At 31.6% G+C, this 25,934-nt stretch overlaps 2 protein-coding genes across 2 annotated transcripts; both read right to left on the reverse strand.

Moving 5' to 3' along the window:
- Positions 1–2,015: 2,015 nt before the first annotated feature.
- Positions 2,016–5,397, reverse strand: LOC147808702 (protein toll-like). Its single transcript, XM_087165223.1, has 2 exons — positions 5,257–5,397; positions 2,016–2,346 (listed from the first exon to the last, which is right to left on the reverse strand). The coding sequence occupies exons 1-2, from the start codon at positions 5,301–5,303 to the stop codon at positions 2,052–2,054; spliced, it is 342 nt and encodes a 113-aa protein (XP_087021349.1). The 5' UTR covers positions 5,304–5,397; the 3' UTR covers positions 2,016–2,051.
- A 149-nt stretch (positions 5,398–5,546) lies between these two features.
- On the reverse strand, positions 5,547–25,075 carry LOC147808703 (protein toll-like). The gene is made up of 7 exons (XM_087162694.1): positions 24,605–25,075; positions 21,187–21,628; positions 19,358–19,611; positions 17,915–18,226; positions 12,559–12,700; positions 7,359–7,550; positions 5,547–5,572 (listed from the first exon to the last, which is right to left on the reverse strand). Exons 1-7 carry the CDS (start codon positions 25,073–25,075, stop codon positions 5,547–5,549), a joined length of 1,839 nt encoding a protein of 612 aa, XP_087018820.1.
- Between the last annotated feature and the right edge of the window lie 859 nt (positions 25,076–25,934).

Below are 25,934 nucleotides of genomic sequence, written 5' to 3' on the forward strand. Positions count from 1 at the left end.
TACAAATTAATTAAAAAGCCCAATACAAATAATTACAACTGATTATGACAATTTCTACAAAAAAATTTCTTCAACGATTAACATTCAGCAAATTTTTATAATTTTTTTCAAAAATTGAAAAAGAATTTAAAAAATGAAATTACAGGAATCTGTCATGATAACTATGCAAAATGAGTAGGCTAGAATTTTAACTCAAAAGTTTTGAGAACAAGATCTGTAAAACCAAATATTTATAACTATTTAGAGATCTTTCAATAGAATACTTCTTAACTTAGATGTAACAATTTGTTTATGGACCGTATAAGGCCATCACCTCCTACATCCTCGGTCTTTTATAAGTAGTCCGCGCAGACTGTTTAAAAAGTGAACCAGTTGTGCGCATGAACCCAAAACCTTTTATAAAAGTAATTGAGAGAAATTTATCTTATATATTTAAGAATTGAATCTGTAGTGGTTGACAAGTGAATAAGGCAAACCAATAATATTCAGAAATGAAATAAATTTTTAGTCATATATTTGCTACCACTCTCTGATTTTAATTATATTCTGCATTAAATGACTCGTTCGGTAAGTGGATATCCTTCACAGTGGTCTGATCGGACTACCTATAAAAAAGCAGTGTGGAGGCTTTCAGTTATAGGAGGCGTTGGTAAGGCTATGCACAAATGCCGCTAGAGGTTAAAATTCGTAGTAAGACTTCCGGGTTACTACTTCCTAATGATTTTTAACGCATACATTTGGTAAAGCGTTCCATCCATAATTTTTAATTTCGTAGTGTTTACAATGTAACACGTTCCTTCAATTTAACTTTAAAAGAAACAAAGAGTAAATGAATTAGGAACGAATGAATTAAATTAATTTTTAAATTTCTTCTGGCTCACGACCTGTTAAAAGCTATATTTTACAGAAAACTTTTATGTCTGGTAAAATTTCGTAGTAAACCAAATGAGCAGAAGGGGAAGGCAATGTCAATTAGCAATTAATGGTCACTTTATACAAAATTAAAAATATACGAAATGAATGGTCACCTGGTTGCATTCAGTTGTAATACCGTAAAAACTTTATTTTTTACGTATTACCTTGTTAGTTAGAATTATTTTTGCCAAACTTTTTTCTTTTCTAGAAAGAAGTAAAAGTGCGATTGTGGTACAATTGTGGATTGTGTTGATGGTGCGACCGTGTAAAACATAAAAGCCTGGTATGAATTATTTTTCAAAAAGAGAAAGATTGGTCACTTAACTATTTAAATCATGAAGTTTATCAACGAGAAACGAGACATTCATGGTCATCTATTTAATTAACAACATAAATATCTATATTTTTATAGGAACTAATCCAATAGCTATAATTTAAAATTAAAGTTATGTTTTGAACAATATGTTCTCATTTATTCATTATCGTTGTTAAACGGTTGATCTAAATAACGGATGATCAGCTCTTCAACTCCATTGTCTCTTTATTTCAATTTTCCCGTTGTCCGCTCAACTATTCAATTCAGTTGTCCGTTTTTGTACCCAAGTCATAAGATAAAGGGACTTTTTGGTCAAGCATCGGAATAAACACACCTTTTTGGAACATTTTTTTAAAACGGACTTATGTACATTTACTATTACTGTTAGCGTTACATATTGTATTTTTGGGAGCTTTTCTATAGTTTTTTGATCAAGATGACATGCATTATATCATGCTAAAAATTTATTTTTCTTATTTTTATGTTTGGCGCATATGTTAATTATAACATTAGATGTGAAATATTTTTTTGATAAACTGAAATAAATGAAATACGTATCACGAATAAAATTAATGCACATAAATTAAAACTATAAATACATTAATATTCCTAACTCAGTCGGGAAAGTCACTCGAAATGTGTTAAGTGTAGCATAATTTTTTTCTCACTGTATATTACCATGCTTTCTTGAAGTTAAATAAGAAAAGTATAGTTTTACTTTCTCGGACTTTTATTTTGGTTATAGAAAATAATAATAAAACTTCATGAACGAATATCTATTTTTAAATGTTTTTATTTCTGGAATTTTTTTCATATGTACTCAGAACTCTTGTACTAAAGGAACATCATCAGAGCTATCGTCTTGCAATTCATAATCAATGCTAGTATCAGGACGTTTTTCAGACATTTCGTATCGCAGCATATCCCAGAATAACTTATCTCCGAATTTGAGACACCTCGACGATACCATTACAGTCTTCAGACTCTTATCCATCTCTTTCAGGGGTGGAAGAGGCCCATATTTCACAAGGATGATCCGATGCAATTTCTCCTCCAATGAATTTGCAAATGCCACTCTAAATATCTCCATGCAGAACTCGTTTTCCAAGTAGTTCCTGTTTTCAAGTAGTGTATAGAAAATTCACATGATATTGTCGTTTATGAACAAGTAAAATCCAGATTTCTGTGGTTCTAATCAGCATAAAAGTAATAAAAGTTATAGATGTATTTAACAGTGAATTAGTTACAAAACCAAGGTTCTTTTTCAGGATAAGAAAGCATTGTCCTACATAAATTTATGAGTTTTACTTAAAATGCCTAAGAACCTATAGTTTCATTCCGACTCGAATAGAAAGAATTTTTTTTCAAAAATAAGATATAAATAGATATAACTAAAATATAAATAGTTATACTAAAAAAGACAATATTCTTTTCATTTCAACAAAAATAAAAATATCAACTGTGTAATATTGCCTGATTCTCAACCTATTAATACTCAGTCTCAATAAGAGACTTTTATACATCTGTGTGAAATAGTTGATATAAATATTTCTTTCTATTAAGCGAATTGAAAAAAAAATTTGCATAAAATTATAATTACTGTTTATTAGAAAAGATAATTATATGCAAAAAATAATTTTTATTACATATATATTATTTTTTATTAATTTATTTAATAATGATTGAATGGTTTTATTAATTTATTTAATAATGATTGAATGGTTTTATTAATTTATTTAATAAAATTGATGTTTAATGTACACATTTTTTTCTTTATTTTAAAGAACATAGTTTTAAATGGTGAATTACGAAATTTGAGTAAAATTGGTTGGATAGCTCCTGAGAAATTGAATTTTAAACAACTCAGATATTTAAAATTTAATTTCTCGGGAACCATTCAATCGTTTTCACTAAAATTTTGTATTTTGTCATGTAAATTTACATACTTTAAAATGATGTAAAAAAAACTGTATACTTACAGTTAAAAATGTCTTTGACTCTTATTTAATAAAATAATAAAAAATAACAAATATTTACAAAAATTTATTTTTTGTATGGCATTATCCTTGGATATTCAAATTTTATAACTGCGTGCAAAACGTTTTCAATTTCCGCAAAAAGTTCTCGAGATATGGTAAAATACACAAAAAGTAAAATTAACATTAAGGGGTCCAAACTTTGTATCACTCTCCTGAGCAAACTGTGGGGACCATATTTCTCAGATAGTTGTTACCCCCCCCCCTCATAACTTGGGGATCATAAATCTGAATTCGTTGAACAAAAGGAAGATTAATCGGAGAAAGTGTTTTGTGTGACTGATTTTGTAACTCAGAATATTGTTATCGAACTATATAATTAGCATATTTGAGGTCGAGCCATTAAGATCGAGTCCTAAAACGGGATCATCTGATTATTAGATCAAAAGCTATTCAGTGTGATCCGCTATTTTTTGGCGCACTGTACAGTTACGGACAGAACTTGTCTATCAAAAAATTATGTTTACTAAAGAACGCATCTTAATACACAACAGTCACAAATTGGGAGTTCAACTTGGGAACACAAGTTCAAATTAGGAGTCTGAGGCCTCAGATGCTTCCTTTTACCATTCATTTTGAAATATTGGAGCTTTGTGGTAGATCTATAAGGTAACAGGAACACATATAGGATGAACGGTAGGGAATAAATGACATTTCATCTTAAGTTGATCGAGATGAAATTGATAAGCTTTCAGACACAAAACAATACATGAAGATTAACAATTCCTTCAGAGAAACAAATAATGAATGTATGCAAATGATGACTGCCTTGGTAATTCATTTCAAAATAATGTTTTGTAGCGTCGCAAGTTTTTTCAGTTTGTAGTCTGTTAGATTACACCAGGAAGCCGGTGCCTATATCATTATTGGTCTTATCATGTATGTATAGAATAATACTTTTAGTTTCAGTTGTAGGTGTCCCTGATTGAGAAGATTCTGTAATTTAATTACTGCAGCATTTGCCTTATTCTTAACACGTAGGATGTGATCAGTCCATGTGCGATGTTTGTTTAGAACAAGACAAAGATAAGTGGCTTTTTTCACGGTTTGTGAGTCTCAATATACAACAATATAAAGAATGTTTTTATAAAAGGAAAGTGGTTGGATTTTTAACATTAAATGTATACATTAGATGTACCGTTCAGTTCTGTCAGATCATAATGTTACGATTATCAATGTGCATGCACATGCTTTTTAGTGCCATATATTCTATGTACCTTTAAACTGGAACATTACAGTTGTATTAAAAGGTAAATATCCTACCACTTTCCTTCATAAAAGAACCTTTCGCATAACTGAAAAAAGGCGTGTACTTTCGCTTACAGAATTTCCTGATAGACCAAATACATACCTGCCAACGTTTACGCAATTGGCGTAAAATTTTATTTCTATCTTTTAAGTGGTAGTAAAATGTATGTTTTCTATATGTTCCTTGCATTTATAAACTTAATTTATAATCTTTTTGACTACCACTATTTTTAAAAAAATTAAGCTTATATATTAATTTGGAATACTTTTATGCAGTCAGCATAAACATCTCCAAAATATAGCGTATTTTTCAGCCTAAATTTGAAATTTAAATTCCATTCCACTACCACTGGGAAAACTCATTAAAGGTTGGCAGTTATGCAAATATTATTCTCCCTCCGGTCTCAAATTAGCTGCTACATTTAAATTGCAAATTTTGTCTTAAATTAATTGATATTTTACAAACAGCCAGTGTGTCATTAGTAACATCCTATGCAGTTAAGTAGATCGACACCAGTAAAATTATACTACTAATAAATTCGCAGCTCATGATATTTACATTCAATTAAATATAGTTAAGGAAATAAAACCGAAAGAAACTGGTATACTTAGAGAGTAAAATGACTGTTCGTTTACTATTCACCACTTGTTACGTTAAATTGTTTATCTCGATATTTTTCGCATAAAATTTTGCTGAAAATAGTCAAGGCAATAAAAACGGAATGCTGTTCCAGCACTTACTTAGTGAGCAAAAAGACTGTACGTTTGCAATCCAACATTCGTCTCATCAGATTGTCTATTTCGAAATTTCCTGTTTTGATATCTCTCTGGGGTACAAATAATTTATAGAAGGGATGCTTCAGTTCCAGCACTAATGGATAATACAAATGAAACAATAATAAAAATTTACAATATATGACTACTTTTTAGCTTAGAAATTATATTTCATACTCTTGGGCTAGTTTTAAGGCAAAAGGAAAAATTATACAAATAAAGACTAAAACAAAATCCTTACGAAACCATTCAAGCTATCAGTTGGCAGTTATGCTGAGACAAGCTACAATTTTTAAACAGAAATAAGTATTGTGAGTACTCATTTATTAGAGTACTCACTCAGTTATTATGAGTATTCATAAATAACTGCCGATGTTTAGCTCATATGTAAAACTTGTAAATAGTAGTGAAGCTAGAATAAGATTACGTATCTGTTATCTTTTGTTCCTCACATAGATAATTTTTCTCAAATGTCAATTGAATTACAATCAAGGGGAAAAAGTTTTCGTTTAGCCAGAATGTGAACACATCATCTTATAGTTAACATGTCTGTGAATATACTATGCTTAATTTTGATGTAACGGTGGTAAATATCACATGAAATAAAAATTTAATGCTATAAAAATTAATCCTTTTGGTGCGGATGATTCATAAGAGCAGTCGTGCAAAATCAGGATGGATTAATAATAATAATCGTTAGCTTAAATGAGGGCATGGCTAATTTGGCAGAATTATATTACTTTCACTTTAATCAATGTTAACTCAGTCACATATCTAATTAATATCATCATCATGATTATCACCAAACTCTATCTTTTACTTCTAAATTATTAGCCCGATCGTCTCCATATAGATCCTATTCAATTCTGTCCGAGAAAATACATTGGAAAATAGGCCTCACTTGATTCTTAGAAAAAAATTCCTTCCTCCCCCTAAATTATTCCTTTTTTTCTGCTCCAAAAAAGGGGAAACGTGCAGGTAAAAAATAGGAAAGTTTTTAAGTATCATTTCTAACAACATAAGGAAGCTTTTTGTCAAAACATAACTTGTTTATCAGTTATTCCGAAAAAACACCATTTTTGTTTGCTATAATTACTGGATTATATCGAATTTGCAAGCATTATATACTGCCCTAATGTTTTATGACCACATTGTATATAATTACACATCATAATTTAACGTTCATCTGTCATCAAGATTTTCTTTTACTTTATTTGCATTCTCATCACACGTGGGATGCCAACAGCTCCGCTTTCAGCAATTCTTTTAAAAAAAATTTTGCTAATTAAAAGTAGTAAGACTTTTAGAGTAAGTATAATTAAGCTCACATTTTAAAAGATCTACCACGAGATAACTGCTTTTTTTGCTTTTATTTAACTCAAATTGGGTACCTAGGCCCAGGGGTGAAAGCGAGACGGAAAAGAGGAATGGCTGGTAGTAAAACCATTTCAGTTATAGCTAGTTTTGGGGAGGAGTTTACTTATTCTTTTTTTAAATTTTTCAACAATATCTACTTTATCTTGGAAAAGAAGCAGTTTTATATATGTGCCAGAATTATAAAAGAAATCTTGATAGTTACAGATATTTCATTTTTTTCGAAAAAAATGCTGGAATGAAATGTTTTACGTACCAGGTTTTTCTCTTTTCCGTCTTGCTATATAAGGGCTTTCACTCATGCCTATGCCGCGCAGTGAATAAGAAATTTACTTGTTTTTGTGACATTGTGGTAACACTTACAAGAATATTAACCTGATTTAAAGTATATACTAACTTGAACGGTGTTTTACATAAATTGCACGAGATAACTGCAATTAAATTTCATTTTATATCATATTTTGAATTTTCGATAAGTAGTGGTGGAAAAATTACTGAAAATGAAAAAGAGCTACTTAAAATCCGGCTAAGTTAACGAGTTAAATGTGTCATGCAAAGACTTATATTTGCATATTAGTTTACTATCTACATCTAAGTTAATTTTTTTACTACCAAACTATTATGAATTGCTTTCCTTTAAGAAAATGTAAAACAAAAACAAATGTTTTAAAACATGTAGAAATTTTTAAACTTGCCTGGTAGAAAGTGTTTTCGAGCCTCTGAGGCGTCTTCATCGGACAAAGAAATATAAGCATCGAACAATTTTCCAACATGTCTTTCGCTTCTTTTTTTCAAACATCTCAATCCTCTTGAGTAGAGCCACACTCTTATATGATATCGATATCGGAAACACAACAAAATAAAGGCCACTGTCATAATTAGAATCACTGGAATCAAGGGAAGGTCGATAAAGGTGGTTAGTAATTTTTTTAAAAAAAAAGAAGATAAATCTATGACCAAAACATAAACAATTACATTTTCTAATGCCATACATGGAACGCAAATGAGCCGGCTTTGTTTTAAACACTTATAAAGCATCTGTAGAAGCTTGACGCTAGTAATTGTAGGTATATAGCAATTAAACATATTCAAATTTCATTCGCTCACTCTTAGAAAACCCCACACGATATCTTATGGATACTATGATTATATACGAATTCACGAAAGCGGTATTTAATACAAAATCTAATAAAAATAAGAAAGTGGTAGCAAATATATGTATAAATGTTTTTTTAACTTATGAATATGATTAGTTTGCCTGAATTACTTGTTAACCATCACAGATTCAATTCTCAAATATCTTCAATTTAATATAAATTTCTCTGATTTACTTTTAAAATGGTATCTAGTTTTGTGTGCACAAATTTTTCACTTTTTAAATAGTCTGCTCACACTACTTATTAAAAAAAAACGTGTAGTGCAGGGGTGTCAAACTCGTGGCCAGAGGGCGGCATGCAGCCCGAGTAGAACATTTTGCACTTTCTTTCGATACATGTAAAATGGCAGGGCTCCACCCAATCACAGTTTGAGAAGTAAAGCGTATGGTATTTTAGCTTATCAATTAAATTCTGAGACAAAGTTATGCCAATACAATTCTGCAATCAACAGTTTCTGAAAGGTAATTAAATTGTATACAGTAGCCTGTTATAGATATTTTTGATAGGTATCTTTGCTTTTGTGTTATTAACCCTTTGACGGTTATGAGCGAGTTCGGCTCGCAATCGAATCGTGCTTCACAATGAGCGCAAACGAGTTCGAGCAAGATTTCGACCGTAATGATTAGTAACGAGCACTACTCGCGTAGTGAAATTTTTCCCCAATGCGCGCTGACGAGCTGAGCTCGTTCGCCATTATTATTCCGCATTGACTATGTTAAAAACGAATTCTACTCGCGAAACGTAGTTAGTTTTATTGCCTACAGATGGCAGTACGGCTTCCATGAATTTCTTTTCATAATGAAGGGGGTATTTATTTTTTTAACTTGTTCTTTTTATGCGTATTTTGGCGCGTTTTTAGGGTGTTTGTAAAGTAAACTGGCTGAAAAGCAAGAGTTAGATATTGATGATTGTGATTGTGATACAAAAAGCTTATCTAGTTTTGAGTCTGATGAACACTTTGTTCAAAGTATATAGGTAATTACTGTATTTAAATGTTTCATAAAGTTTTACATTAGTTGTACTTATTTAGTCCTTTCAATTTAATATTTGTCTTTATATTTATAATTGATTATAATCATTTATACTTTACTATTAATAATTATCATTTATTATTTTAAAGTACGTAAAAACTGTTATTTATGTACTACAAATAATTTAAGAAATTTTTAAAACGCGTGAGGCGAGTTATCTACGGCATCGCCAGAGATGCCAACTTGCTCCGCTTTGTAGAATAGTATTTTCCAGTGGACAAGAAATTCAAGTTACTTTCAGTTTAGTATTTTTCCTTTTAAGTAATTTTTTCACCACTAAATATCAAAAATTATGAGTATCATATGAAATGCAACAATCTTGAAGCTTCGTTGCTACGATTAGAAAGTCATGGAGGTATTCGAGTGATGCTATGATGTGATGTCGTGGAGAAACAATTTGTGCTTTTAGGAGGTCGTAGAACTTTCGGATTTTCATTGGTGTCTTTTGAGTGAGTAATACCTATTTCATACTCTTGCAATCATGTATGTTTTTCTAATTCTGAATTAACTTAAGAGTATAAGTAGATGCAAGTTAAGTTAAACGATTCTGCCCGATATGGTAGCTTTAATTTACGTTAACATCACTGCTGAAGTTAATATTTGCAATCGTGCAACAATGGCTACGTATCACCACCACGCACGTGGCGGAAAGCGGCTGACCGAAAGACCTACACGTGGTTTAACGTCGGATGAGGAATGCTCGGATTTTGAAACCAAAATGGCTAAAGAGTTAGCAGACGTGAGAAGGAGAAATGAAGAAGATGAAAGGAAAAATAAAGAACTACTTGAGAAACGAAATAATTTGGAGCAGTCTCTCATGCCCGTGCCAAATAGGCCCGAAATACCGACTACATCAGCGGAAGTCACTGACATGAAAATTCATAAAAGCCGCCAAATTTTGAAACAGACTGGGAATGCATCGTCCATCGATTCAGGAAACTCATCCAAAAATAACACAAAACCCCCTCCCAAAAAACGAAAAAAGAAAAAGCAAAACAACTTGGAGAAATCGAAAATTTCTCCATGTCTACAAATAGCAGCCCTCCATCACTACTAGATGTCGCCACTTCCTTACAACTATCTGAAACCAATGTAGATCCTGACTTAGCCCAACCCAAGGAGGATTACAATGCAACTGCAGCTCCACCCACAACTTTAGAAACATAACTACCAATCAAGAATATTAAAGTTCTAGTCCGTGGACTTCCAGCTGGCACCAATACAGATCATTACATTGGCACCAATACATTGGCCAAGACAGGCATTAAAACCCAAAAAGTAATACAGTTCAGGAGAAAAGAGGGCGAGGCCTATATGCTCCTCCCCCTTTTTCACACAATACTAATCGAAGCAGATCAAAATCAACAAATCTTCTCAGTTACCAATATTTGTGACCGATATCGGTGAAAATTGAAAGGTTCCGCTGCGGGAGAAGCCCAATCCAATGCTACAACTGCCAAAATTACGGTCACACGCAGCGAATTTGCAACTCACAACCATATGTCTTAAATGTGCCGCAGACCATCGTTCTTTTGAGTGCCACAAAGACATAAATACACCACCCAAGTGCTGCAACTGTCTGGAGGCACACACTGCCAACTACACGGGATGCAGCATCCGTCCCCTCAGGAGAGGCCCTCGTGCAACTCCAGCTACAATTCCATCTGCAACGACAGGTCAAGCCCATAGACTGGTTTCAATCATCAAAAAACTAAAGGAACTTTTAAAAAACAGAGAAGTTTTACAACTGCTGCTAACAATCATGCGTGAGGCCACTTCTAAATAATGTCACTTTTGGACTAAACATGAACTCTTTTTTTGAACTTTAGTTAGTATCTCTATTACTATACAAATTAATATTTTTGAATGCTGATCGCACTAGATGACGCCACTAAGGCTTAGCGAAATTTATGTAGAATCTTCATGATTTTGAATCCCGATTTTCTGTCTACATGCTATCATCAATTTTTAATGCTCAATTCCAAATTTCTACTGCAATTAATGTAAATATCACAGATTAAGCATGTTTTTGAATCACGATTTTGTGTATATATGCTATCATCAATTTTTAATGCTCAATTTCAAATTTCTACTGCAATTACTGTAAATATCACTGATTAAGCTTGTATTTCATGTATATCCATCTAATCATGGCTGTATTCATTTTTCAATGGCAATTAATGCAAATCTCCGATCAAGTTTGTACATACTTCTAACCATGGTTACTTTATTATAATGTTACCACATTGTTACATAATTCAAAATGTTTTATTCACTGTATATAATTTTCATGATGAATGGGGTAGGGGCCGCTGTGCGGCCTAGGCACCCAGTTTTGTTTAAATAAATAAAGATAGAAAGAAAAGAAGACTCCTTCAGAGACAGGCGTGCCTTGCGAGTTGTCCGAGCCGCGGGCTCGGTCGTCACCGTCACCCAGTGGGATGATCAACGATGACTTCCGGCAGCCAGTCGTCACCACCTCATAGCCTCAGCGATGTTTCCTTCCTCTCTTCGTGAGCGTTTGATGCAAGCCTGATGACTGCAGTACTTCTGCGACGTCGATCACTGATCAATGTTTGAAAGACAGAATACTAAGATGAAATAGTTTTCAAATCCAGCCAACGTGAACACACCATGAAAGCGGCAGTAGTAAATTGTTTAGCTTCGACGTACGTGAACGTGATGATTGATTTGACCTTTCGTCAGTAGCATCTAGGACCTGTCCGATCAAACTGTTAATGGATGCCATTTGCGTTTGAAACCGACTGGTCGAAGCATGCTTAACAAGTAGGAGTCTGGCTTTACTAACATCTATTGTCCTTCGGGTCCTCGCCCAGTTTAGTTACTAGCGGAGACTGGAGATGTTAATTATCTAATCGAGATAAGTTATCTTAACAGCGAGACGCTTTCTTCAAGCAAAGCAGAGTGGACTTCATTTTTGTTGATTACTCTCAACTCGTTTTCAAGTCATCTCACAGCTTTTCCTCATCATGGCAAAGTGCCATTTTCCCCCCATCTCACCTTTGGCTTTATGCTCCTGACCTCAGTGTTCCACCTCATCGATCCTCATCTCATGATGAAGGGGTAAAGGGCCATCTCGGCCTCAGGCACCCCGACCAACCAACAAGACAAGCAACAATCTACTGGTTACTCTATTAGAAAGTAGGCGTAACTGTCCTTCTCCAGTGAATTTTACTACATAATTTGCTACCACTTTATTATAACTATTCCAGAAAGCGGAGTAGTTGGCATCAGAGAAGGGTGGCATTTTCGGAAAAACGTCGGGGGAAAACAGCTGCCACTTTCGACTATTGTTTGCTCGTAATACTGTGCGAATTAATGAAACGAAAACTGCTCATTTCCCTAACCGTCAAAGGGTTAACGTTAAAATAATTTTTTAGTGTCATCTAAATTGGTTTTCATTAGTTTAAACTGGAATAAAATTAGATTTTAAGAAGTCTAAAAACTGAGAAACGTGCAGTTTTAAATTTATGAACTTTTTGTTACTGAGTGAACCCTATTTTTTGGGTGTCAGGGTTTTGAAGCAATCTTTATTAATCTTTATTAATCTTAATCTTTAAGCAAGGGTTATAAGCAATCTTTACAGTTAAAATAATTATAGAGAAAAAAATTCTTATTTAAATGACTAGCTTAACTCCTTTCGGAGTCTCGGGATATGAAAGGATTCGATAAATAATAGTACTTACCCGATACCTCCGCTACCATTAAGTTATAGTTCCGTATTAATTTAGGGCAAAGGTCGATTTCACTCAGAGTAATTATTACTTTCCCTCTCAGACTTTCTCTGTCTTCTTCAAAGCTACATCGGGTCTCGTTTACATCTAAAATCTGAAAATAATTCAAACTTTTGACATTTTAAGAAGTATTGTGTTAAAAAAAAATGTGTTATTTATTAGAATCGAGAAAATTATATGCCTCACAGAGTTGTCAGGTCACAGAGTGTCCCGCAATATTTATTGCAAAAGTTATAGTTGTAGTATGAAAACATCAATTAAGTAAGCACATTTTTTCTGTCAGTTTATAATATAGCATTGTAATTATCACAGCTTTTAAACAACGCGATAGATAAAATCATTTTTTAAATAAAATTCTTAAGATCAGTATATTACATTAAAATTAGAATTTCAATTTCGCAACTAAAAGAAAATAATAAATTCTTATTAGCTTTCATTATGTGCAAATTTGGTAATTGATCTCGGTTTAGTATATGGAACTTTGATAATTTTTTTTTTCTTGAAAATGTTACGAAGTCAAATTTATTTTTATTTTTCTCTTGTTATTAGATACATTCATCTACATTATGGTACACTTAGGGTAAACTAATCAGTGAAGGAACACTTAAGCTTAGTTTTCCTTTAAAAAAATCATCAAAATTAAAAAAAAATTTAATTTTAGCTAAATGACAGTGCCAATATATTTGTTATTAAATGCAAATTTTGTAAAAAGAATTTAGATATCTTGCTTAATATTGTTTTAAGCTTTTGGTGGTTCAAATAATAAGTAGTAAGATGACCAAGTGAAGGAACAGTTCTTACCAGTGAATAAACACTAAATTTTCCAGTGAATGAACACTTAATTTTGGAAATTTTTTATGCTCTTTAGGAATTCATAGACCATAAAAATACTTAAAAACAGGATTTTTCTTGGAATTATAACATATAACCACAGTTAATGTTGAAAATTTTACTTTTTTTTGCAGCCATGAAATGGAAAGTAAAATGGGGTTGAATACAAAATAAAAATAAAAAATTTAATTTCCTTTCTCTCAGTTTAATAGTCGATACTAAATCATTAATGTTTATCATTATGAAATCCGATCATGTTTTATTATTATTATTTTAACGCGTTTTTGTTTAATCTCCCCCCCCCCCTATTTTTTGAAGCATTTTTAATTCTGAGTAATTTTTTTCTCTTCATCATACTTTCTTGCTTTAACTTTTTTTCCAGCTCTTTCAATCTCTTTAAATTTTCGTCCTTTTTCTGAAGTTAATGCAAAAGGTAATTTATTTCTTTTTCTTTTAATTTGATCGTCCTCTTTTTTCCAATATTTGGCCAATGTAAATGTATCTTCGAAATTTCTTCTGATTTTCCAGTACCATTTCTAGAATTTCTCACTGGATAATTGATGGGAAAAATGTGTTTCGAAGTTTGAGGAAAATCCATGTCTCATTGACTTATATCTAGTGGTTTTCAGCAGTACTAACCATTTTCTGACTTTAATTACTAACGGAACGAATTGTTTTTGCAGCTAACAATGCCTCAAGAGGACTTATTTCCAAATCAGTTTTCAAGATACATTCATTATCAATGTTAGTTGTTTCAGCTTCAGTGTCAAAGTTTGACTTTACCAAATGTTCTTTTTGTAATAAATTCTTCCATATTGAGAAAAGCACTGACTATTGGATATTTGGGAGATTAGACTCTTCTGTCAATGTTCCTTTAAAAATTTGTAATATATCTTGTGAGATTTCATTCTCAAGCTTCTAAAGAAATAGTACATCGTTACTCGAAGTTCTCGTTTATCGAAGTATGTGTTATGGTAATAATCTTTCTTGCTCATTAACTTTTTGCGTCTTTCTTGCATGACTTTGCTAAAGGCATCGCTTTCAACACCAAATGGAAAAATACCACATTTTATAAAAGCATTTTAACTTCATCAGTTGATGCCTCAAAAGCCTATTAAAAATAGGTGTAAATTACCACTACATATTGTTTTACGATTCTTTTGTTTTCAAGATCTAACGGAAGTTTCAATTAAGCTTTCGAAGCTCGAAGTACGCCTACATCACAAGGCTTGAATACACTATTTGAATTAGATAGAAAGCTAAACCAGAGAAGTTGTTTTGATAAATAAAACTTGCTCAGTTTCAAATTGATATGAGATTTATGCCCTTCCAGAAGAAGCAAAATAAGGAATTTGATAGAATTTTCTATTAGCCAATGGGTAGAAAGAAGCATTTGTAATATATTCGTAGAATGTTGCTGTGGTCATCGATTCACTTCATGAATCACTTTTTCCAAAGAAATATATAGCAGGAACTGATTCTGTAATGCCTCGAGGATTTCTTTACTAAGGAAAAACTACTAATGGAGGTACTTTTTTCCCACTAGCTGAAATGTTGCCCAAAACTGTTGTTCTTTCTTTTTCATTCCTAAGAATTATAGAATATAAATCCTTATAACTTTTTAGGGCCAAAGATCTTTCCGTTTAAGATCAGTATTCAATTCATGCTTCGTTCGCATTGCAGATGCGATCACATTCTAAGAAGATGCCGCCGCTACTTCCCTCCTTAAGATTCCTCTAAAACTCTTTAAATTACTCTTGAATATTATTCTCTGAAAGGCAAGTTTTGCCTTTTGAAATTATCTTCGCATAGCACTGAGTTATCAGTGGATGCCGACTTTAAAAAAGCTTCACGCATTTTTCACCTGGATGGCTGTCTTTAAATGGATTTTTCCTACCAGTTCCCGTCAGGACGTTAAAGACCGCATTAGGATAATTATTGGCACGAAAGCCAGCAAAAAAATTTTCTATTTAAGTTTTTATTATTATATTTATGTAGTTTTCGATTAATAAACATAGTTTATTAAGCTGTTGAACGTATGATGAAGCTAACCACTACATTTATAAAGATAAATTATAAATAAATTATGATTATAATTCTTTCCATAAATATGGCAATTAAATAAGCATTTTGAAATGAAAATATTTTAAAAATTATTCATAAAACGTTTTACAGAATTTTGGGTGTCCGCTATATCGCAGAACTACTAATTATCTTAGAGCCATGTGAAATCATATTTCATACCTACTGTTCATTCACTGGGATATCTATTCCCGATGAAGGAACATGCCGATTCCTTTACTGGTTAGAAGTTTGTTGTTAATAAGAAGTTGGCTACCCATGCATTTTATGTTTCTTTCTCCAATACCTCTAGAATTAGACACTCCACTTCGATAACAATAGTAAAAGGTGGTTTTAGAACTACCATTCTCTTTAGATCCAGAATTCTCGACATACATTACATGATTTTCATGCTCAATATTTTCTTTCTAAGATGAAAATGAGTGTAACGAAGAAAATTTAAAAATTTCCTTCTGGATTTTAATATCATGTGTCTGTTCAACATGAAAATCCAATTTCGCTTTAGACGGAAATGTTTTATTACAAACAGCACATTTGATGCCGGATCGTGATCCGAACAGCATACTTTCCAAACTTTTATCCGGATGCTTCAGACGTATATGTTTATACAAATTGAATATATCTTTTCACATTTAACACATTTATGTTGAACATCATCCATTATAAACTGCAGCACGCAAATAACCAAATTAAAACTAACAACAACAAAAAAACTAATTTTAAAGTAAAAAAAAAATTATGACAAAAGCGAAACAGATAAACAATAATAAAAACAGAAACATAACGAAAAAATTCAACAAATAAGATATTTTATACGATTTCAAAAATGAGAGCAAATGTCGCAAAAAATAAACACAAACAAATGCGAACGGTGACGGCAAACCTTTGAAATTTAGCCAATACGCCAAGGAAGCGAATGAAAAAATCCCCAATATTTTCAGTGTAATTTCCCTTTTTCCTTATTTTTTCTCTTCCGACGAAACTCGAAGTTTTTAACATTATGGAATCGTCCGCCTCTAGTCGCTTGTGCGTTGGACCGACTGCTGACTTTGATCTAACTAGGGCCTGGTTTATTAGGGCAGGTTGGCGTCAGTGGGACGTCAACGTCCCGCTGACGCTCAGATAAGGCACTTGTCTTAAGAAACCAGGCCTTAAGATATTTTATACGATTTCAAAAATGAGAGCAAATGTCGCGAAAAATAAACGTAAACAAAAGCGAACGGTGGCGGCAAACCATTGAAATTTAGTCAATACGCCAAGAAAGCGAATGAAAAAATACCCAATATTCTCAGTGTAATTTCCCTCTGTCCCTATTTTTACTCTTCCGACGAAACATTATGGAATCGTCCGCCCCCTAGTCGCTTGTGCGTTGGACCGACTGCTCACGCTGAGCTAACTAGGGCCTGGTTTGTTAGGACAGGTTGGCGTCAGCGGTACGTCAACGTCCCGCTAACGCTCAGATAAGGCGCTTGTCTTAAGAAACCAGGCCTTAAGTAAAAACGTTTGAAATCTTAGTTTTGCAAAATATTTATGAATTGTTCCTTCACTGGTTGCTTTACCCTATTTATATATACATTTTTTTTTGTGAGCAACGATGCTGTTTTGAGATAATCTAAATAAAAATATGTAGAATTTGAAATTTTTGAATGCTTCAATGGTTATATTTATTAAAAGCGTCATTTATCCAGTAAAGTGCTGAGTACCAGTGTTGTCTAAACAGTGAACTTTAATATTTAGCAAAAAAAATATTTATTAGGGTGTTGTTGTTTAACCAAGATTTTCAGGGCAGAAAACGCTCAAAACTGAATGTTTCACTTACTTTGGCAGACCATAATTCTGAAAAGTAAAAATGTCCCATGGAAACGAGTGCATGTCCATAACTAGGCATCGGTATATTAATAATATAGCAAAACGAAGCTTTAGAGGTGTAGCTGCTTTCCTTATATAAACCCCTTAAACCTTACTTATATTTCACATTTAAGGAAATAACTTTGAGCGATGCAATCATTTTCTGTAACAATGCAAATTAAAATTACAAGTATAACCGATTATTGTTATCGACACAAATTTGGTCATTTGACATTTATTGCTAGAAAGTGTTTACATGATCTTTCTTCTCATTACTTAAAATTAATGATTTAAAAAAACTTATGTAGTAGTTTAAGAAAAGGGAACAATTCTATTAATAAAGAAATTTACCCTTAAAAAACATGTTAGCATATATGCATTAAATATGAACATATTTGGAAGAATTTCGCAAATCTACACTATCACTCCGGCTTTATGTGTTCAGGCAACTAACCTTTTATTGCGTGTTTTTTAATTTCTAAGTTTTGGAGCATTTTAATAAGATTGATTTAGCAATTGATTGGTAATGGTTTAAGTTATAACTTACCGTAGAATTGTGTGCTATGATCCACTTTCTAAACGGTAGAGTATTACAATCACACAGCCACGGGTTTCGAGATAAAGTGAAGGTCTTGACATTAGACGGTGGAATGTTGAAGAATCTTGTAATATTGTTTTCTGCCAGTAAAAGAACCTCTATGTTGTTTGGAAGATTGAAATCCAATCGTGAGATAAAGTTTCGTTCCAAATTCAAAATACGTAGCTTGGACGTCGAAGGAAGGTTGATCGCGATTGGATTATACAACAAGTTTTCTTGAAGATTTAGTTCAACAGTTAATTCTGGAAATCTAGTTGGTATCTTAGAAAAAATATTAAGATATGCTATTACTTAAAAAGATATTAGAATAGAAATTTTTATAAAAAAAAATATCTACACTGCACAAAAAAAAAGGAAGCTGTTGCCGACAATAACTTTCGATCTGATGGTCAGATTTTCACGTATTCGAAGTCAACCTCAATGGTTCGAAGATAAATTCTTAAATAAGCTAAATTATTAAAGTAGACGATTAATTATGTTACAAATTAAACGTGCATAATGTGTTTTCGAATGAACATACAATTTTTAAATCGGATTCGAACTCTTCACCTTAAAATTCAGGGAGGCTACCCCGATTTGGAAAATATTGTCCCGATAGTTCGGTGAGTAGTGTGGATGATAGTTTGGATCTCTAGATATTAATTTCAACTTGTTGTTGAAACGGTTTATTATACATAAGTAGCACTCTTTGTTACTCGTTAATTACTCTTTAGACATTCCAATATCGTTCCTAACAATGAAGTAGAAATTCTTGTGTATTTGCTTCCTTCAATAGTTAACCTTAAATTACTAACCCTAAATTATGACAATCGATTTGTGCAAACGATACTTTCAATAACGAATTCATATACAGAATTAATAGCACATTTAATCACAGCATATTTATAGTTAAGCCCGTGGATCATAAAAATTGAGTCTTAATTCCGGGAAATCCGATCAATAAATCGAAAACTATTAAAGGTGTTAGCTTTTTTTTTGTGCGCATTGTAGATTGAGCTTCATAAATTTAAGACATTCCATAAAAGAGTTACAGTTTAGTCTATTAGAACTAAATCGGCAAAAATATAAAATTGGTTTGAAACTTTTATGCAAGCATAAAATTTTTTAAATTTTGGAGCAAAAAAAAAAAAAGGAAAAGAATAAAACTAAAAACAACGTAAAATAAAATACCGGAATAGACCTAATAGCACCAAAACTACAGTTCTGGTTCTTTAAATAAAAACTTTTTTTCAGTGTCTAAACACTAAATGACAGTAGAAAAGTAAAGTAAGAAATTCTTTAGTATCCAACTATTTTGAGCATTCCTCTAAACGATTTTTTTTATTTTAATAAATATTATGATATTCAAAAAGTAATTAAACCTGAGAGATTATAAAAAGTAATAATAAATACCTTTGTCAATCTTTTTGATGCGCAATTCACATTTGCGTATCCCTCGTCTCTGAAAGCATCGCACGAACAGTCACAATACAATGGGCAGTCCTCTTTTGGCCAAGATAAATCTTCTTTAGTCAATTGGCTCAGCTGTTTTGATTTGAACCTGATTGGCAAAGAACAGGAAAAATCAAAATTTGATGTATTTAATGTTGTGTTTGCCATCCAATCTCTGAGCCACAAAAGACGACAATCACACACCCAATAATTTCCTATAAAATAAAAAGAATGTGAATATATTAAATTTTTAAATTAGGAAGAGTTTAGTTGATATTGCCAATTTCATTTCTTATAAATATTGAACTGTAAAATTTTTTTTGATGAATACATTAAAAATATCAGATACTTTTCTCAGTGATGTAACGTGAGCCATAAATATGATAATAAATTCCTCATTCAATTATGTTGATGAGCAATTTATTCTCATATATGTAAGAAAAGTACCTTTTCGGTAATCAACGTTCTGTGCGTAAATAACAATCTGATCAAATTAAATAACTTTTTATCTAATATGAGGAACTTCACGTTCTAGGACTCAATCTTAATGGTTCGAAGGGATAATCTCAAATATGCTAATTCATTAGTGTAGAATCAAATATGCTAATTAATAAGTGTTAATTAGTTACGAAATCAGAATAAAAAAACTTGCTTTTTCTGATTAAACATACCATTCCTTCGATGGATCCAGATCTCTGATCATCGAAATGTGGGGAATAGCCTCAATTTGGGAAATATGCTCCCTATAGTTTGTTTGTTTGGACCCCTTAATGTTAATTTTTCTTTTTTCGTATTTTCCCAAATCTCGAAAACTTTTTAAGCGAATTGAAAAACCTTTTAACAGAATTAAAAATGTTGTTTTTTCCAATGAAAATTCCAGGCAAATAGAACTATAGTAAATATTTCATATTTCTTATTATTTTATTTATTAAATTAAAAAAAAGTTGATTTGTAAGGTATACAGCTTTTTACATCATTTTAAAGAAAGTGGATCTAGATGCCAAAATATAAAATTTGAGCGAAATCGGTCGAATAGTTCCTGAGATATAGAATTTTAAAAAACTCAGATAATTAATAATTAAAGAATCCAAATTTTCAACAGCCACTTGTGATATTTGTCACTATTTTTTACTTAGACTATCACCACCTGGTTAACGCAATCCTTGCTACAACTGTGAAGATAATTTCATTTTCTGATATTCCGATTCAAATTGATGGAGATTAAATGTACTTATCAAATGTAAATATTTCTTGAATCTCTAAAACACCAGGGAACGATTCTCTTTTCAAAGTTTGCAGTCTATTACAGGACAGTTTTTGTAACCTACACTTCATTTTAATTATAACTTTATTGGCGCTGTAATCGCGTTCAGTGGCTTAGCAGTTATACATATTCGAATTGAATGTAAGTCATGACGCGGAAAATTAACTTTGAATTAAATATTGACGTTCGATGACCAAATATGCATTCGTTGCGGTTGAGAAAATTCTTTTCGAATTTTCCGATGCTAATCGAGAGAGAAAAAAATATGCTTATCTGTTGTAATTATTTCTTGAATCGTTAAAGCTCTAGGAAACTATTCTCTAGACAAAGTTGATAGTCTGTCAAGAGACAAATCAATCTTTTTTAATTGTTCTAGTTGAAAAAGTACTTCTGAATCGATTCGGGAAATACATTTCTCAAAGAATATCAATTCTTAAAGCAATGGAATTGAATAGAAATAATTTTGTGTGTTTTGTGTTTGTTTCTGAAATTCCGATGAAAATTGTTGGAGATTAAATTTACTTACCATATGCAAATAATTCTTGAATCTTTAAAACTTCAGGAAATGATTCCCTTGACAATATTTTTAGTCCATTAAGAGACACATCAAAGCTTTGTAACCGGTCTAGCTGAGACAAAGCTTTGGAATCGATTTGGGAAATAAAATTCTGACTGAGTATCAATTCTACCACCGATGGAATCGACGAAAAGCAATTCTTTGTTATTTTACTAAGACGGTTATCATGTAAATTAATAGTCTTCAACGATTGCATCGATTGAAATGCATAATCGCATGATTCGATTAAGTTGATACTTAAATCGATATGTTCTAAGCGATTACTTCCAGAAAACCATTTTGTAACATTCCTTATATAATTTCTTTTCAGATTAACACTAGTGACATTTTCCAAATTGTAGAAAAGATCTTCAGGTATTGTTTTCAATAGGTTATAACCTAAATCTATATTCTGTAAGAAAAAGAAAAAAAGAAAGTCATTAGTTTAGAATACATTGACCAAACTAATTACAACATGAGCCAGAAGGCAGAATACTCTTCTATTTAAGAAGAATTCTCTTAATGCATGTTAATTAGTTTAGAAGTATAATGGGCAACATTAAATTGAGGAAAGTTTGATATGTCTTTATTTAAAAGAATAATATCTGATTCTGAAGAAGAAAAGTTGATGCTGCTAAGAGTCTCATTTTATTTCTCTCTGTGTTTAGAAAAAGAACTATTCAAGCTGTATAAATTAACTTTAATAAAAAATGAATGCCAGATGCTTAATCTGGAAGCTAAAAAATGATTCAGACTACCTAACAATTACATATATGCCTTCTTACGAAACGATTGTTAGAAACTGAGGTGAGAATCTTAGGTTTAAATATTTGTTTCAAGTAAAAATGAGAAAGACGATGGATTTTCGTTTTTGCAATACCATCTTAAGAAATGTCTCAGACTACCTACAATTTACATTGCCATTTTGCTAAGCGATTGTTTAGAAACTGATGACTATTCTCAGTTAGCAGTGTAAATGAATATGATACATCGTTAAGCATCAAATGTAATGAGGAGGATGTCAAAGTTTGTTCAACGGTGTTTGGAAAGTCTATAAATGACATTTGAAAACCAGATTTTAGTAATATTTTAGAGTCATAGGAGACGAACAGAAATCGCCAAAATTTAAATCCAGAAAAAAAATACGAGTTTCATCGGAGCAAAAGGAGTAATCGCCATGGAGTAGACTCGAGGAAATTTATCGATGATGTTTGTTCCGTTAGCCAGAATTCATAAAACCGAAATGGAAAAAGTCTGTGGAAAGGAAGGGTATTTGTGTATGTATTGCCTTAAAAGTAGTTCTAAGGAATATCAAGGTAATAAAAGAAAGATAAATAAGCACAGAATTTCAGCTGAGGATAAAGCGGGCTTTTTAGATGGCTTAGTACTAAAGATTCCTGCAGGGGATCAAGAAAGCACTCTAAAATATCGCATTCTTGTAGGTTGAAGATATGCTGCTTAACCCAGAAAGTAAAAAAAAAATACGACAAATGGAACTAAGGTAGATACAGGCAATCGAAGGAATTTTGGAACTAGCAAAATCATACGGAAAACAACTCTTGTGATGGAAATTACGAAAAGGGAAATTAAGTTAGAGACGTAGGTTACATTTACTTACCTGCCAACTTTTAATCCTTTCAAGGATGATTTTCCCCAGTGGTAGTTAAATGGAATTTAAGTAACAATTTTTGACAGAAACAATGAATATAAATCAAGCTTATACGTAATTCAATAGCATAGGCTGAGATGTAGTACGAAGTACCTGCCGCAGAGCGTTCACCCCACTTCTTCGTCTGTGTTGATACCTGTAGCCTACAGGCTGTAGGCGACTAGAGTACTGTGTTTATATAATTGAATATGAAGTATTTCATATTTATATATATGCTTAATTTTTTAAAAAATAGTGGTGGTTAAAAAATATTACAAATTAAGTTTCTAAATGGGTATACAGGAATATATAGAAAGCATACATTTTACTACCACTTTAAATATAGAAATAAAATCTTACGTCAAATGCGTAAGAGCTGGCAGGTATGTATTTTTAAAAAGCATAAGCCAATCAGCACGAACTGAGTGACGAAAAAGATGAAATGGCAGTACTATTTTTCCTCTGATTATATTGTAGCGTAGATTTAAGTCAATATATATTTAAATATTCAAAACAACGCCTCCAGATCGGAAAAAACAAGAAAAATTCAGTACTGCATGAAAATTATTTTATCTAACTTTCAGTCACGGCCTCTGTGTTTTAGTTATGAAATAATACAAAAATTGGAATTTAGTTATGTAGTTGTCATGTTTGTATATAGTTGAGTTAGGAATTATCTAACTTTGACTTTATAAGACTTTGACTTTATAAGTAGAATTTGTTAATTTGGAAAGAAAGCTATAAATGGAAAGGGGTTTTCCTCAAATTTAAATTTGTAGTATTAAACAACATTTATTAAAAAATGATACCGACATTATATATTGGATCTCACAAATTGTTTTATTTCCTATTACCATTACATCGTGTTGTCCAATCCATCATTTTAGGGTATTATTATTAATTATTAAAAACAAATTTCTACTAAAAAATGGTGTTAGTGGAAAAGCTTCATCATTTAGTAGAGCTTTCAACAATATAAAGTGCGAATGCCACTTAGAAATTTGCTAATAGTTTCTCAAAAAATAGATAAATACTACAAAATACTATCATAATAGTTATGTAAGTCAGCTATTTTATAATGAAAAATCTAACATTAAAGATTAATTTAAGGTTTTAAACATTGGTTAATATTCTTTTATTACAGTACACATATAATTCAATAAGAGTATTCTATTATTTGTTCTAGTTTATTTATTACTTTTTGGCACAGAAGTAAGGGCCTAGTAGAAAATACTCTAAATAATAATAAAAATAAACTGTAAGCTTAAAGTATTTCTCCTTAACAATGAATACGATTTTCGTTTTTGTAATTTCTTCTTAATAAACGGAACAAATTTGATATACGGGAAGAGACCTGTATTTCAGTTATGAAGATACAAAAGTACTGTAAATAATACTATCATAAGTGCTCGATTACTTTAGTACAAATGTGGCAAATAGCAATCTGTCTTTCTACTAAAGAGCTATTTCAACCTCGAACGATGTTAATAATGATATGTTCATACAAAACACCTCACCTATATATCCACACTTGCCCCGGTAAATCATTTGATTGTTTAAGCTTATTATTGGGAAATTAAAAAGAAGGCATAAAAAATATAACTATTAAAGTTGCAATTGAAGCAAAAGTTAGAAAATTACCTTATCACCATAAATGCCATACTTTTTTCATTTGCAAATTTATCAAGTGTCCTTTCATGTAACTACATATGAAAATTTATATAAAATAAAGAAAATTACCATCAAACTTGGATTTTGAAATAGACCATCAACTGTTATGAGATTGTTCTTGTCCAATCTAACCAATCGTAAACTTGGGCACGGATCAAATGTTTTATTATCTAACCTACTCAACTTATTGCTCGTAAGAATAATTGATTGGAGTTTCACATCACCCAAGAAAGCATTGCCTAATAGTGAGCTTATTCTGTTCTGAGCCAGTGAGAGGTTTGCAAGCCCAGGCATATATTGAAGTTCAGTTGTAATCTCAATTAATCTACCGTCCACAATCTCAAGTGTTGTTAAACTCTTGATTCTACTAATGGCATTTGGTATTCTACAAAATTCTGTTTGATAAAGATGTAGTTTAGTCAGTGATCTAGTATGGGTTAAGGCGTTGTCTCTTATACTTTCAAAGGGGCAACTCATACTTATTTCAGATATCTTGAGATCAAAAAATATTTTTCGAGATAAACTTAGCTTCTTTGTCATTATGCAATAGAAAAGCAGTTGAGCAACTGGCTTTGATTTCAAATTAAGAACTAAGTAACTTCTAATAGCACGTAAGCTAACCACATTTTCGCAAATCACTCTGGGATTTTCTTTCACATATTGCACCTTGCACATATTGTTTTTCGTGCCAACCACCAAACAAATGCTAAACATCAAAATTAAAGCCACTAAAGTAGCATTCATTTTAGAAATTATAGCAAAGAGTGAAAGTTAGTATTTGGAAGAAAGCAAGCATGCAGATAAGTCTTACGTTCCATTATCAGAAAGCTTGATTATTCTGAATAAATAGTGACACGTTGTGAACAATGAAAAAAAAAACAATCATCTTATACCACATCAATCCAACTATAATGAAGTTTTTAAGACCCGTTGAATTTTTTTCCTTATTCTGATAAAATGTCTTCCAGAAAAGGAGATTATCTTCAACGTATAGGAAATCTGTTAAAAGGAAGCTATTTGTGAAAAAGATAACACTTTTAGAATATCAATATGAAAAGAAAGGTTGATACCAACATTTTCTTTACGATCTGAAGTACGTATTCCTGTTTTGTAGATAAAATAGAAAGTACTATTGAAATAGTTATGTATATTATCAATTTTATAATGAAGAATAAAATATTCCAGATTAATATAAGGTTTTAAATATTGGTCTGTAATTTTTTATTACAGTACATACATATTTCAGTAATCTAGTTCTAGTTTATTTATTCTTTTTAGACAGAGAATTAAAGGTCTATTAAAAAATACTCCAAATAATAAATAATTATTGCAATAATAATAAAGAACAGTAGGTTTAAAATATTTGTCTCAAGTAAAAAACAAGAAATACGATGGATTT

The sequence above is a fragment of the Parasteatoda tepidariorum genome, chromosome 5 (genome assembly GCF_982258835.1).
Source record: "Parasteatoda tepidariorum strain Cologne lab strain chromosome 5, Ptep-v5.0, whole genome shotgun sequence".
Taxonomy (NCBI): domain Eukaryota; kingdom Metazoa; phylum Arthropoda; class Arachnida; order Araneae; family Theridiidae; genus Parasteatoda; species Parasteatoda tepidariorum.